At 39.1% G+C, this 15517-nt stretch overlaps 1 protein-coding gene across 1 annotated transcript; it reads left to right on the top strand.

Moving 5' to 3' along the window:
• Positions 1 to 219: 219 nt before the first annotated feature.
• Positions 220 to 15185, top strand: LOC131986199 (short transient receptor potential channel 2-like). Its single transcript, XM_059351049.1, has 14 exons — positions 220 to 342; positions 1718 to 2410; positions 3350 to 3550; positions 5376 to 5540; positions 5643 to 5817; positions 7805 to 8005; positions 9062 to 9224; positions 10324 to 10416; positions 11143 to 11335; positions 11406 to 11533; positions 12234 to 12306; positions 12393 to 12510; positions 14283 to 14888; positions 14964 to 15185. The coding sequence occupies exons 1-14, from the start codon at positions 328 to 330 to the stop codon at positions 15167 to 15169; spliced, it is 3030 nt and encodes a 1009-aa protein (XP_059207032.1). The 5' UTR covers positions 220 to 327; the 3' UTR covers positions 15170 to 15185.
• Positions 15186 to 15517: the final 332 nt, after the last annotated feature.

Raw genomic sequence — 15517 nt, 5'->3', positions numbered from 1 at the left:
TTTGAACGCAGAAACAGTTTAGTTTGGGCCCAGCCAAGCATGAAACACTTTTAACTGGCTATGTTTTAATTGGCCCGACCCCATGGGGGATGGAAGTGTGTTATTGAGTTTGTGGGTGCTGATTCCGTGCAGTCAGCCGGTAGCACATGATCTCAGGACACCAAAGTGCTCAGTTCTTCTCTTATCGAAGCCGCCTGTGCCATCCACTGATATCATCTCTAAAGCTCAGAATAGCTGGCAAAAACACATAATCGATGTCTCTCGAGAATGTGATTGTGCTCTTGCTTTAGGATCAAAAAGATTGTGCTTTTTTTTTCTCCACCAGGAATGGAAAACCTCACGGTAAGTTTTATTCATTGTAAAATTATCATCATTCAGTAGTTAGTTGTGAGAAGTTGTGATGAGGCTCAATCTGAAGCTAAAAAAAGCTTTATTTTATCACAGTGTTGTGTTTTATTAATGAGCAGTTTTCCTTGATGTAATCTTTTTTTTTTTTTTTCTCCAGGTTTCATTTTACTCTCATGAAATCAAATAGAAAAATGTGTATATATTTGTATTTGTATAATACTTTTTCCTCTTTGATATCTGCTATAAATTTCATTTAGAATATGTAAATGGACATTTAATGGGGCTCACAGGTGGTGGAAGAGTTATTCATATGATTTACTTCAGTAATACTGCACTGAAATGACCACTACATTTAAAAGTCCTGCATTCAAAAACTTAACAAAGTACTTGTTATGCAGAATGACCTCATTCAGATTGTTGTTTGTATTCCACATATATTATTAGATTCTTTGTATTGATGCATTTATGTAAGCAGCGTTTTAATTTTGTAAAGATCATCAACTACTCATTCACATATTTTTCTTGTAACAGTCCTATATAGTCAGGCGGCTTAGGACCAGATTTGAGGAGAAAGGGGACACGCCGGACAAAAGCACCAAATTTTTTCCACATGCTCTCCATCACTATAGGTTTCAATTTTTGGTAGGAGCCACTTCATCAAGATTGTGGATCGGAGATGGCAGCCATATAAAGTCTATGAGAACCAATGTATCTTTCAAGCCACTTAGAAGGTCAATCTTGGGGTCAAAATATACATTTTCTGGGTCAAGGAATCAATTAAAGCTATTGAGAATATCACTAGATGACTCACTGTAAATTATTTGTTGATCAAGATCTGACATGAGATGAAAGTGTTCCCTTGATTTTATTTTGCAGTGTACATGGCAGCTAATCTGCACTCTGCCGTGAACATAGATTTCGAACATTTTCAACTCAGGATTCCTGCTGCAGCACTTGAAGCGAGTTGCCTACCAGTCTGGGTGAAAGTGAACATATATATTTGATCAAAAAATCATCTAGTGATATTCTCAATAGCTTTAAATGATTCCTTGACCCAGAAAATGTAGATTTTGACACCAAGATTGACCTTCTAAGTGGCTTGGAAGACATAACATTTCTCATAGACTTTATATGGCTGCTATCTCTGATCCGCAATCTTGATGAAGTGGCTCCTACCAAAAATTGAAACCTATGGTGATAGAGAGTACGTGGAAAAAAATTGGTGCTTTTGTCCGACGTATGCCCTTTATTTGGCTAAGCTGCCTGACTATATATTGTGACGTAACCAGGAACAAAAGCTGTGAAGTAATTGTGCTGTAGTGAGAAAAAAAATGCACATCTTATACTGCTGTCCCGTCCCGTCCCTCAGCCAGAACAATGGCGCGAGATTATGAACAAGAAGATGCGTTTCCCTCCGGAGCTCATCAGCGCCATCCAGGAGGGGAAGATCGAGCTGCTGTGCGGCCTGCTGAAGACCGGCGACGGCATCATCCGCCAGCTGGACGAGTCAGAGGACCGCCAGTGGAGGGAGGCCCTCAACTTGTCCATCCGTCTGGGCAACGAGATGTCCATGGACGCCCTCCTGCACGGGGTGAAGTTTGACTTCCGGCAGATCCACGAGGCCCTGCTGGTGGCCGTGGACACCAACCAGCCCAGAGTGGTGAAGCGCCTGCTGGACCGCCTGGACCAGGAGAAGGGCAACAAGATGGACGTGCGCTCCTTCTCTCAGGCCATCTTTGATCACTCCATTGACAACTCGCAGTTTGCCCCCGGGGTGACTCCTCTGACCTTAGCCTGCCAGAAGGACCTGTATGACATCGTCACCATGCTCACCCAGAAAGGCCACATCATCCCGTGGCCACATAAGATCTCCTGCACCTGTCTGGAGTGTCGTAACGGCCGGCAGTACGACCTGCTGAAGTTCTCGCTGTCTCGTATCAACACCTACCGCGGCATCGCCAGCCGGGCCTACCTGTCCATCACCTCAGAGGACGCCATGCTCAGAGCGTTCAGCCTCAGCAGAGAGCTCCGGAAGCTCTCGCAGAAAGAGCCAGAGTTCAAGGTGAGATTCATACACATGCACACTTCAAATCAAATCAAATCAAATAGTCTTTATTGTCATTATATAGTTCACTATACAACGAAATTGAAAGTGCCACTGCATAAGGTGCATAGTTATGACAATCATAACACAAAACAACATGAGTAAAAACATTTTAAAAAATACAGAGCTAAACAATGACAAAAACAAGAACAAGGACATGTGATGTAATAAATAAGTATAAAAATAAATAAATGGCTACTTTAAAATGCTATAATTTATACATGAGGTAAATTGAGTGTTTTGCACATATCAATTATATTGCACATGTCCGTTTTATTGCACCTTTTAATTAATTTATCCTGTGTGGGTGTTAAGAGTTCTGACAGCCCGGGGAAAGAAGCTGTTTTTCATCCTGCTAGTTCTGCATTTACCACTTACCGTTCATGCCAGCGGCGGACTCAGAGCCTCATGCCTCCATGGTTGAAAAAGCGTGCTAAAGTGCCTCTGGAGTGGTGAAAACAAGAGGAAGTACTTTATTGGCTGCTCTTTACACATGCAGAAAAAATGATTGGCCGCCCTCTAGGATGCCCCTTTATACAATAAATTATGATCGTGTGCCCTCTAGAGCAAAAAAACTTGATAATGTGCCTTAATAAGTGCCATTTTAGTGCCCTTCTGGTGCCATGGGAATGCAAAAGAGGCGTTTTTTTCTTCAGCGGGGGGGGTTTGGTTCTATGGTTTTAATTGTCAGTACCATATCATTAATTACTTATTTTGATCTGGATCTCCTTTACCTTAATGCTAATCGTAATCAAGGATGAGGACTATTTCATCATACATCATGCATCAGAGCTTTTTGCGTGCTGGTGGGCCCTATATGTTGTGCAGAATGTGCCCTTTTTATTTTTTCGCCACTGGTTCCTGCTGACTGTCTGTGTTGTGACCTGCCTTGTGCAGCCTCAGTACATCGCCCTGGAGGAGCTTTGTCAGGAGTTTGCTGTGGAGCTGCTGGGCATGTGTCGCAACCAGAGCGAGGTGACCACCATCCTGAACAGCTGCGGAGACGAGAGCCAGGAGTGTTTAGAGGAGCAGGCCTTCGAAAAGGGAATCCCCAACCTGTCACGTCTACGGCTCGCTGTCAACTACAACCAGAAGCAGGTAGCTAGGTTAACCCTCTGCCCTACAGTTTACTCACCGTGGCCTTGTATTTAACTGCAATACATATAATATATAAGTCCTGCAGCTCTGTGGAATCAGCACAATCATGGCTGAAACTAAGTGTGGAAAAACCAAACAAAAATGTTTAGGCAGTATGACACGTTTATGATGACAAGTTGAATTTCTCTGATGGATTTTTTAAAAAATTGGTATAAAATGGAATTTATATATACAACCCTTTTCCAAGAGCCCACAAGTGTCATGAATATTGGGGAAAAAACCTGGGTCTCCACATGCTATATATATATATACATATTGAACTATTTACAATTTTACAACCTCTATTTTGGCAATACTATCATTTTAACAAGGTTAACACGTCCTACTACTGACAATGGTGGAGAGGCCCATCGGTTCATATCCTGCTTACATTTATATATTTATATTATATTATATATTTATTTACATTAAGGACAGCCATGAAATTTTTCTTAAAGGTGACAGAGAAAGAGCGAGTGACCTCAATTCCCAGATATTTAAGGCCATTTTGGACCCTTTTAAAGGGGAAAAGATTAGAGGGAATGTCATCTCCCTTCGAGTTTAAGTTGCAAATTCAACTTATATCCGGAGATCTTTCCAAACTGATTCAGAATATCGGAAACATATAAAAGCAGATCGTCTGCATAAAAGAGATGTTTTGAACTCTAAGCCTTCCCGCTGTATACCTTTAAAGTCCTTACAGAGTCGCAGTGCAATCGCTAAGGGTTCAATGGCCAATGCAAACAAGAGAGGGGACAGAGGACACCCCTGTCTTGTCCCCGTTCTGAGAGGGAAGAGAATAAAGTGATTTTGACAGAAATATTTTATTTTTAAGCTTTGTTTTGATTACGTTTTCTAATGGAAACTTTCATAACCTATGATCCATTCAAAGACTGTCAGAAAGTTCAAATTCCATGAATAATGAGTGTTTTTACATTTTCTGTCTACAATAAACAGTGTATTTCTGGTGATCATTTAACGAAAAAAAATATCAGAGGTTTAAAGCAGGTTTTGGGATTTGGGGTTGCAATTGGTTCTAAATAAAGTATCAACTCTCAGTCCCAAGGATTAACGAAACCTAATCCTTTTTGTACTCAGATCTACAAAAAAATAGTATTGTATGGTTTTGTTTTAAGACAATCATTGCAAGCGTTGGCCCACTACCGCAGCAGCTACAGATACAAAACCAGAGATGTGTGCAGAGATGACACCAAATCAGTGTGAATCAGAATCAGAATCGGAATCACTTTATTAGTCCCTTGAAGGGAGATTTGTTTTGCAGCAGGACACACAAGACAAGGTACACAACGATACAAGACAAGGTACACAACGATACAAGACAAGGTACACAACGATACAAGACAAGGTACACAACGATACAAGACAAGGTACACAACGATACAAGACAAGGTACACAACGATACAAGACAAGGTACACAACGATACAAGACAAGGTACACAACGATAACATAATAAGACCCAATTAAATATCTAATAAAAACACAGTTCAAAGAAACGCCATACGCATATATAAGATCACTGACACGTGTTCGTTGCAGAGCTGATACCCCTAAATGGAGAGTTACTACCTAGTATAGGTAAAAAGTGCAATGTGCAGATGTTCAAGAAACAGACTTGTGAAGATGAGCAATTAGAGGGCTACTTTCTATTAGTTATTAGTGGTCATACTTACTGCATGTTGGCTATCAAATGAAAGGGAACTGGTAACTTAATGTTTACTCAGCCCCATCCTTCATTTTCTCTCCCTCTCTGTTTGTTTGTGCAGTTTGTGGCTCACCCAATCTGCCAGCAGGTGCTGTCCTCCATCTGGTGTGGGAACCTGTCAGGCTGGAGAGGCAGCAGGACGGCCTGGAAGCTGTTTGTCTCTGTGGGGATCTTCCTCACCATGCCACTCCTCTGCCTCGTCTACTGGATCGCTCCAAAGTCAAAGGTCACATCACGGGAAAATGTCACCTGTCGCCTGTCATGAAAGAAATCCCATTAAAAGAAGAGCATGGTCCTGACAGGTCTCCGTCTTTTGTGTTTTCACCAGGTAGGGAAGCTACTAAAGATACCTGTAATCAAGTTTCTCCTCCATTCGGCCTCCTATCTGTGGTTCCTCATCACGTTGCTTGGAGAATCGATAACAATGGAGCTGTACCGAGATAAATTTGCTTCCCGGCAGCAGAACATCCTGCACAGCTCCTTCCACATGGTGTGGGTGGTTGGTAGGTTCCCTCTCTTTTCTAACTCCCTCCCTTCTATAACCTTTTTTACACCTATCTTTGTTAGGAACAGAGGTGGAAAAAGTATTCAGTTCTCTTACTTAAGTAAAAGTACTAATACCACACTGTGAAATTACTCCACTACAAGTAAAAGTCCTGCATTCAAAATGTACTGAAGTGAAAGTACAAAAGTATCAGCATCAAAATGTACTTAAAGTATCAAAGTAAAAGTACTCGTTATGCAGAATGGAGCCGCTCAGATTATTTTATATATTCCAAATATTATATTAGATTATTATTAATGATGCATTTCTCAAGATAGGGCTCATATTGACTACTTAATATTCTGTTATGAGGTTTATTTTAAAAATTGTCTAATCACCTAAATTTAGTGTTTTTTTATGTTAAACCTCAACCTGTAAAGTAACTAAAGCTGTCGGCTAAATGTAGTGGAGTAAAAAGTACAATATTTGCCTCAAAATGTAGTGAAGTAGAAGTATAAAGTGACATAAAATGGAAATACTCAAGTAAAGTACAAGTACCTCAAAATTGTACTTAAGTACAGTACTTGAGTAAAAGTACTTAGTTACTTTCCACCACTGGTTAGGAATATACTCCCTTTTGAAGAATAACCTTAAGGCCAAAGTGCATGTATGAAGCTTAACCTTCTACTTTCTAAAAATGTTTAGCATGCAGCTAAGACAACCGGAACTACTAAAGTTCAAAATGGCTTTTTTTGTCCTCGTCTATAATAACTCATATTTGAATAACAATAACTAGTAAATGTTTCATGCCAGATTTATGCAAATCACCACATATCTTTTACAGCTTGTCAACCATACCTGCATAAACTTTCAGATCTCTCGGCCTAATTTTACTGATATTTTAGTTTATGGTGTCTCTTTACCACCTCATTGTGACAACAATGAGGTGGTAATTAAAGGTTGTTGCCAGCTTGTGGATAAAGAAATGTATGTTCATTGTAGTTGCATTCATCGTTTATCGTAGAAAGAAACTGTAATAACAGGCATTGCCGATATTTGTCAAAATTTGAATTTTCCGATAGTCCTTGAATGGATCATAGGTTATGAAAGTTTCCATTAGAAAAAGTAACCAAAACAAAGCTTAAAATTGTGATATTTCTGTCAAAATCACTTTATTCTACATGTCTCATTTAAAATGTTACCTAAAATAAACAGTTTGGAATAACTAGATCCTGTTAAAAACATTAAATTCTGCACTCCTTTGCGACACTGACAAATATTCAATAAAAATCAGATAGAACTGCAGGGTGTTTACACAGAGCATGTGGAGACAAAAATTATTTTTTCCACTATTTATGACACTTCCATAGAGTTGTAGGATTAGAGTGAAATATAAAACGCCTTGAAACAGCTTGTTTGGGTTCAGAGGGTAAAAGAGGTATATGTATAAATGCATACCTCCTGGTTTGAACCTGGTCTCACAGGAATCTGTGAAATAGCCACGGATTTGCTTAACTCAAAATCCGTGGAATAGCCACGGAATCACTCAAATTTCCGTGAAACTGACACGGATTTCTCTACAAAGCAAGTTAATGACAGTCATATCCCGTGGCTATTGGTTTGTTCCAAGTCACGTGACTTTCAAGGTCCCAGCGGTCAGAACAAAAAACATGGTGGACAGTTCTCTCATTTTTAGTGAAAAAAATCAATATTTTGACTTAGTTTCTGCATAAAAATGGATTTTGATCACATTTCTAGCAAGAAATATATGTTTTATTTTCTAAATATTCACTCAGTGAATGTACATAATCACTTTGTATGTTTGAATAGCCACGGGATATGACTGGCATTAACTTGCATTGTAGCGAAATCCGTGTCAGTTTCACGGAAATTTGAGTGATTCCGTGACTATTCCACGGATTTTGAGTTAAGCAAATCTGTGGCTATTTCACAGATTCCTGTGAGACCATGTTGCCTGGTTTATATTTCTATGCTGTCTCATGCAGGATTCTTCTGGTACGAGTGTAAGGAAGTGTGGATCGAGGGGCTGCGGAGTTACTTCCTGGACTGGTGGAACTGTCTGGACGTGATGGTGCTCAGCATGTACCTGGCATCCTTTGCGTTGCGTGTTCTCATCATGCTCAAAGGTTACTTCCTCTGCCACGACCACAGCGGCGCAGAGGAGTGTGTCTACTTCACCCAGACTGGTGAGGGAATGAGATAATGTCAGCCATCTAAGGCCCCGTTCACACGAGGACGGTCTGAACAGAAGACGCAAAAGTGGCATCGCGTCTTCACTTTTTATTCCGCGTTTAGACGAGCGTTTTCAGGAGGTATTATTACTGTAGACATTCAGGAAGACTTACTTGGCAATTTTCGCCTTCAGTGCTTTCCAGTCGTGGAAATCTGTCGGGGTTTTATCCCACATATCATACTGAAGGATCTGGGGGAAAAAAATCAGTTAAATCTGAGCCAAAACTGCTTCACTGTGGCCCCGTTCACACGAGGACGGTCTGAACAGAAGACGCAAAAGTGGCGTCGCGTCTTCACTTTTTATTCCTCGTTTAGACGAGCGTTTTCAGGAGGAAATCAGCTGCATACGGTGACGCAAAAGTGTGTGAAATTCGATTGTATGCAGCCAGGCGGCATCACTTAATGCGATAAGAGCATCTTTGGGCATGCAGAAGTTTTCACACCACGTATTTTCATCAGCTACTCCTTCCACAAAGTTCTCCACCATCACTAGATCTCCCAGGTCTCGTTCACAGCCGTCTGGCTCGCCTCCGACCAATTGCTGCATCCAGAATGTGATGGAGGTAATTCCAGATCCTTCTCTGTTCACTAATACTATCTGTACATATCCTGGACATTTGGTGGAAAGACTCCTGTAAGTTTATTAGAGCTGCCAGAGCAGCTTGAAGGTCCGACGCATGGAAATAATCCCACGTTTCTTTATTTTCCTGTACTGGAGCATGTATGTGACGTAAACACATACGTGACGTGAGCAGATCAGATCAGAGTTTTGTGTCTTGTCAGTGTAGACGTCACGCTACGGAGGAGCGGATTTAATTTTTCCACTTTGGAGGTTGGTTTCAAATTTTTGCGTCTTTAAGCCCCAAAAACGCCGTCACCGTCTAAACGAAAGGCACTTCCCATAAAATATTTTGTCGTTTTCACCCGCGAGCGTCCTCGTGTGAACAGGGCCTATAAGTGGAGATTTTGCAACATTTCTGAGAGTTTGGTTGTGTGAAACTGTCCTGCAGTGCGTGAGGAGTGGCATCAGGAGGACCCTCAGCTGATTGCGGAGGTGCTGTTTGCAGTGACCAGCATGTTGAGCTTCACACGGCTGGCGTACATCCTGCCAGCACACGAGTCTCTGGGGACGCTGCAGATCTCTATCGGGAAGATGATTGATGATATGATGAGGTCAGAGCGCTCTACTAGTCAAATCACATGTTCATTCCCTCTTGTACTGATCCTGCACTCAGTCTGTGGTTTAACAAGGGGATCAAATCAATGTGTGACTTACACCACTGGTCAAAAGTTTTAGAACACACCAACTGCTGCAGAATTTAATTGAAAATGATGCAGTTTAATGTCTCAGTGTACTCTGAAATTAATGCACATTTGCAACATTTAAAATTCTTCATTGAGCATGATAGTGTTTTGAAAGTAAAAAAAAAGATTCAAAATCACATTTTATGTTGGACTAAATGACTAAAAAAAGACACACAATGACAAAAAAAAGACACCAAAAGACATAAAATGACTAAAAAAAGACACCAAAATGTATCAAGCTGTTCATTTGACTTGAACTGCTTGAATTTCAATAAAAAACTGGAAAAATTGGGGTGTTCTAAAACTTTTGACCGGTAGTGTATATATAGAAGACATATTTATGTCTTTCTCTCAATTATCCCAACTTACGACCGACCTAAGAACCAGTTCTTCCGTTACTTACAGGTTAGGAGCCAAAATCATTATCAAGAAAACCATGGAAACTGGCTCAATATCAGCTCTTAAATTAAACTCTTATGAGCTATTTATGTTCATTAAAATGAACAAGAAATTGAAGAAAACAATGGTGGTCTAATAATAAGCATGACTGTATATATATATATATATATATATATATATATATACACACACACAGTGTGTGTGTATACTACATAGTGCATGATCAGTTTCAGTAGTTAAAATGAGCCCTTTCTTTACAAAATTATTGCTGCTAACATAAATGCATCAATTCAAATAATCTAACAATATATTTAGAATATATAAAACAATCTGAGTGGCTCCATTCTGCATAATCTGTACTTTTACTTTTGATACTTCACGTACATTTTGATACTTTTGTACTTTTACTTGAGTAAGTTTTGAAAGCAGGACTTTTGCTTGTAATGGAGTTATTTCACAGTGTGATATTAGTACTTTTACTTTAATAAGGAATCTCAATACTTTTCCCGACGCTGCCTGTGAGGGAACTCAGTGCACATGACGGGGTCTTTTTTGTTTTGTTTCTTAGATTTATGTTCATATTGATGATCATTGGAACAGCCTTCCTCTGTGGCATCAACAACGTCTATGTTCCTTATGTCATCTCTCCACATCTTGGCAGGTGAGAATGTATAGATACTGTTGTTTCAGCTCAAAGATTTAAGCTTATCCATTGTGCCACAGTTTGACATCCAGAGAGCACCAACAAATTTATTTTACAACTCTACAATGTCCTGCTCGGTACATATCTTGGCCACAATTCTATCAGGCAGGAGTATATACACCAGGGGTGGCCAACCTGTGGCTCCAGAGCCTCATGTGGCTCTTTAGGCCACCTGCAGGGGCTCCCCGTGGCTGAGACAAAAAAATTGTATACATATTTTTACATTAAAATGTTCATTTATCAATGGTGTAGACCAAAAGCTATTTGTATTCCTCAATTGTAAAATTGTATAGCCTTTTTACAGCATATTAAAAAAGACATTTAAGTCAACTAAAATGTGCTTCATAGCTTACGAAAGTCTCCCGCCCGCGCCTTAACTTTTAAGTTTTGCCAATTTTGAGTTTAGTTTTGAATTCCCTGAGATAGAAGTTTTCAAAATCATATTAATAAATGCTCAATATGACTATTAATAATGTTGGTAGGCTAATTTAGACTTATTAGGCTGTTTAATTTTCATTTTAGGCTCAATATAAGGTTTGCGGCTCCTACGCGATTTTCTCTTTTTTTTGGCCAACAGTGGCTCTTTAGTTAGTAAAGGTTGCCCACCGCTGATATACATGATCATTTTTAGTTAAATTGTAAAAAAAAAAGATATGAAAACAGTCTTATTGTGCACCACTGCAGGTTTAATGAGACGTTCCACTTCTTATTCTGGACCATGTTTGGCGTGGCCAACCAGGACTACGTGGACATGCCTCAGTATGTGCTGGCGGAGTTTGTAGGAAGGATTCTGTACGGCATCTTCACGCTCGTCATCGTCATCGTGCTGCTCAACATGCTCATTGCTATGATCACCAATTCCTTTCAGAAAATTGAGGTAAAGAGATACTTATTTTTGGCACAACTGCAATAAAGAGACTGGCACTGATATGTCAATTTTATTTCAGGATGATGCAGATGTTGAGTGGAAGTTTGCCAGGTCGAAGCTGTACCTGAGTTATTTCAGAGAGGGTCTCACCATGCCTGTCCCCTTCAACATCATCCCCTCACCCAAAGCTTTCTTTTACATCATACGGTGAGCTGTACAGCACCTTTAACCCTCCTCTTTTTTCTCACTTTGGCTTTGTATTTTACTGAAATATATAGGTCCTGCAGCTTTATGGAATCAGCACAATCATGGCTAGAAGTGGGACCAGCTCAAAAATGTCTTACGTGCAGAAAAACACAGTTATGACATCAATCATAAAAAAGTTTAATTTCTCTGATTGGAATAACTTGAAATTTAGGTTCTTCACATGTATATTGAACTTTTTACATTTTACAACCTCTACTCACAGCCTCTCCTGTCCTCTCCTCTCAGCTCTGTGTAAACAGATTTTCAGTTAATATTTGTCATGTGACCGTTCGTCTCAGCAGAATCAATCATGGCTTCACAGTGTCACTGAGGAGCAGAACTTGATGTTTTTAACAGGATCTAGTTGTTCTAAACCGTTTATTTTTGCTGATGTTTTAAATGAAACATGTAGAATAAAGTGATTTTGAAAGAAAATAAAATTTTAAGCTTTGTTTTGGTTACTTTTTCCAACCAAAACTTTCATAACAAATGATCCGCTCAAGGACTGTCAGAAAGTTTAAATTTCAACGGTAATACCAGTTTTACAGTTTCTTTCCACGATAAACAGTGTGTTTTTGGTAATAACTTAAAGAAAATATGCAAAGACATCTCTATGTAGCTATCTTTATTCTATATTCTATTAATTTTAATTCTTCTCCAGTGGAATCTTCAGAAGAATCTGCTGCTGCTGCTCTCGTAATGCTGAGGACAGATACCCCCCTATAACATCTATGGTAAGTGTGCATTTGATGCTTTCATACAGATATATTTTCTGCTAAACTGTGCATTGAGCTGTGATATGTTGAATATGTGTTTTCAGACCAATGGTAAGGGATCTGAAGGCAGCCAGGTGCCTTACCGGCAGCAGGTGATCGGAGCTCTGGTGCAGCGCTACATTGAGTCCGCTCGCAGGGAGTTCGAGGAGACCAAGAGGAAAGGTAACCATGACTTTGATATTAATTTGTCAGGGATGAATGGTCTGACCATGGACCACAACACGTCTTCACCAAGGTTATAATAGTTTTGGATTTTTCATTAGTTTTAGTTTTAATTTTGTTGTGAATTTTTGTTTTCAAATTCAGTTAGTTTTAATTAGTTTTTAGAGTGAGTTTGCTAGTTTTAGTTTAGTTTTTATTTTTTGAAAATGCTTAGTTTTAGTTCAGTTTTTATTAGTTTTAGTGTTAGTTTTAGTTTTGTGTAATGGGTATGTGCCTTCATTTCCTTTGTTTTATCCATCTCAGCCCCAATAAGGTTATTAATTTATGACTTTCTCGTCTCAAGACCCATTTTTATTCCTTGGCTTTTTAACACTGCGTGAGTTTTGTGGTCCTCTGTGTCTTTTATTTTATTTATTTTACTACTTTTAACTGCATCTTTTATTTTATTTTACTATGTTTATCTGTTTGATTGTATTGTTTTATTTATGGCATCATTTTAGATTTATACACTTATTATTTATTGCTGATTGGTATATGGAATTGTTTGTTTTATTGTTGATTTTATGTACAGCACTTTGGAGACGTTTGTGTTGTTTAAATGTGCTATACAAATAAAGGGGATTGGATTGGATTATTAACTCTAACAGTTTGGGGTGTTTTGTATTTTGGTTGGAGTGTAGACATCCCAGTCTCAGTAAACATATTCACCATGTGTTCCTGCATGTTGAAATAGAAACACTGAATTATGTATGAAAAAAAGTTGACAAAGACGAAAACTAAGGACATTTTCACTGTAATTTTAGTTAGTTTTAGTTAGTTTTGTAACCACACAATACAGTTTCAGTTAGTTATCGTTTTTTTTAAAAAACCCTTGTTTTTATTTTTATTTCAGTTAACGAAAATGTTTTTTCAATTTTAGTTTTCATTATTTTGTTAGTTTTCGTTAACTTTAATAACCTTGGTCTTCACTTCCTCCCACTGTCCAAAAGTGAAGCCAAAATATCTCGCTGGTGATGTCATTTGGAGCCAGAGTCTGCACAATACTGAAAAAACACAGTAATAAAGAAATAAACATTAATAACTGTGTAAAATATATACAGAAAACAATTTTGATTTCCATTTGTTTGAGATTTAATAATACAGTAGACATGATAATAATGATCTGAAGAATAAAACAAAACTTAAAAGTGATTCCTGTAATTCAGGGCATTTTTTGCTCTTTTTATATTTTACTCACTGTAGCCTTGTATTTCACTGAAAAACTGTAAGTCCTGCAGCTCAGTCCTGTGAACAACTCAAAAATGTCTTTTGTGCAAAATAACACAATTATAATGACATAAATCATAAAAAAAGGAAAAAAAACACAAGTTGAATTTCTCTGATAATTTTTTTTTGATTGAAAAAAAAACCTTTTCCAAGTACCAAAACTATTTACATTTTTACAACCTCTACTTGCAACCTCTCCTGTCCTGTCCTCTCCTCTCTGCTCTGTGTAAACACATTTTCAGTGAATATTTGTCACGTGACCGTTCGTCTCAGCAGAATCAAATATGTCTTCACAGAGAATGTAATGCTTTTAGCAGGATCTAGTTATTCAAATCAGTTTATTTTTGGCAACGTTTTAAACGAGACATGTAGAATAAAGTGATTTTTGACTGAAATGTTACAGTTTTAAGCTTCATTTTGGCTACTTTTTCTCACTGTAACTGTCCGAAAGTTTGTTTTCTTTTGCCTCCATGCTGTGTTGTGACTGGGGTATTCTCTTCCCTCAGATATTGGTAATCGGATCACCGAGCTGACCAAAACGGTGGAAAGGATGCACACTGATATGAAAGTGTTCCAGCAGCTAATGGTGGACGACGGACACGTCGCAAGTGAAGCATTGAACAAGGATGGCTCCTCCTTCCTGGGGAAATACATCATTGGTGCCAAGAACAATTTCAGAGGTTTTACCACCAGACAAGATGAGAAAAACACATCACTTAAAGTGACAGTGCACCATGGAGAGGAAGGGGTAGAGAAAGAAAAGGTTGAATCAGAGAAAAAGCAAGAGTCAGACGCACAACAAAGTCAGGCGGGAGAATGTGGAGCAGAGGGATCAAAGCAGGTAACAGACTGTGATGTGGTGAAAATGGAGGAAGGAAGAGCTCAAACAGAGGAAACGGAGAAAGAAGAGAAGCTGGAAGCAGATAAAAATGAAAATAATGATAATGAAGTGAGAGACGAGGTGGTGGCAGGGACAAGTGTTAATCGTGCAGAAGGAATGCTAAAAGCAGAGGCGACAAAGGACGAGGCTGAAAAAAGAAGGGAAGGAGAGATGCTCACAGAGACGAAGGTGGGTGAAAAACAGACAGAGAAGACCCCCGAACAAGCTGAGAGCATCAACGGCGACAAGACGGACACAAAGTCGGTGGCAAAAATGTTCAAAGACATAGAGCTGCAAGAAAAAAAAGTGGACGCAAAATGGAACAAGGGTAGAAAGTTTGAGTATAATGTGGCTGAGAAGCCAGCTGTCAGAGAGAGTAATGTAAAACCTGCAGCAAAGAAAACGATTCCCTCTCCGACAGGCAGCAGCAGCTCTCAGGACACGGGCTTTGGTTCCCAAGAAGGGGAAGGGTCCATTGATGGGATACTAGTAAGGTTGCCAACCGTCCCTTGAAAAACAGAATCGTCCCGTATTTAGAAACAAAGCACCCGTCCCGTATTGAGGTGAAAATTATTGAGACAGTCAAAAAATAAACGCCAATGACAAATGAACAACCGGGCGCTTTATATGAAAACTTACGGTAAACTTGTTCCCAGGCCCTGTCCTGCCCCTTTTTACTGAACCAATCTGGAATTATGGAATGCCATAATCTTCCAAAATGGCAATTCAATTGCATACATGCTGTATTTTAAAAGCCAACAAAAGAAGTAAATTCAATTATTGTCAGCAAACTCCACTACATATTTGAAGAACAGGGTCTAATTGTTATTTTGTATTAAAGTGAATTGCTGGATAATAGTT

Source organism: Centropristis striata, chromosome 15, assembly GCF_030273125.1.
Source record: "Centropristis striata isolate RG_2023a ecotype Rhode Island chromosome 15, C.striata_1.0, whole genome shotgun sequence".
Taxonomy (NCBI): domain Eukaryota; kingdom Metazoa; phylum Chordata; class Actinopteri; order Perciformes; family Serranidae; genus Centropristis; species Centropristis striata.
Note: the sequence above shows the minus strand (reverse complement) of the source record. Positions and strands in the feature narration are given on the sequence as shown.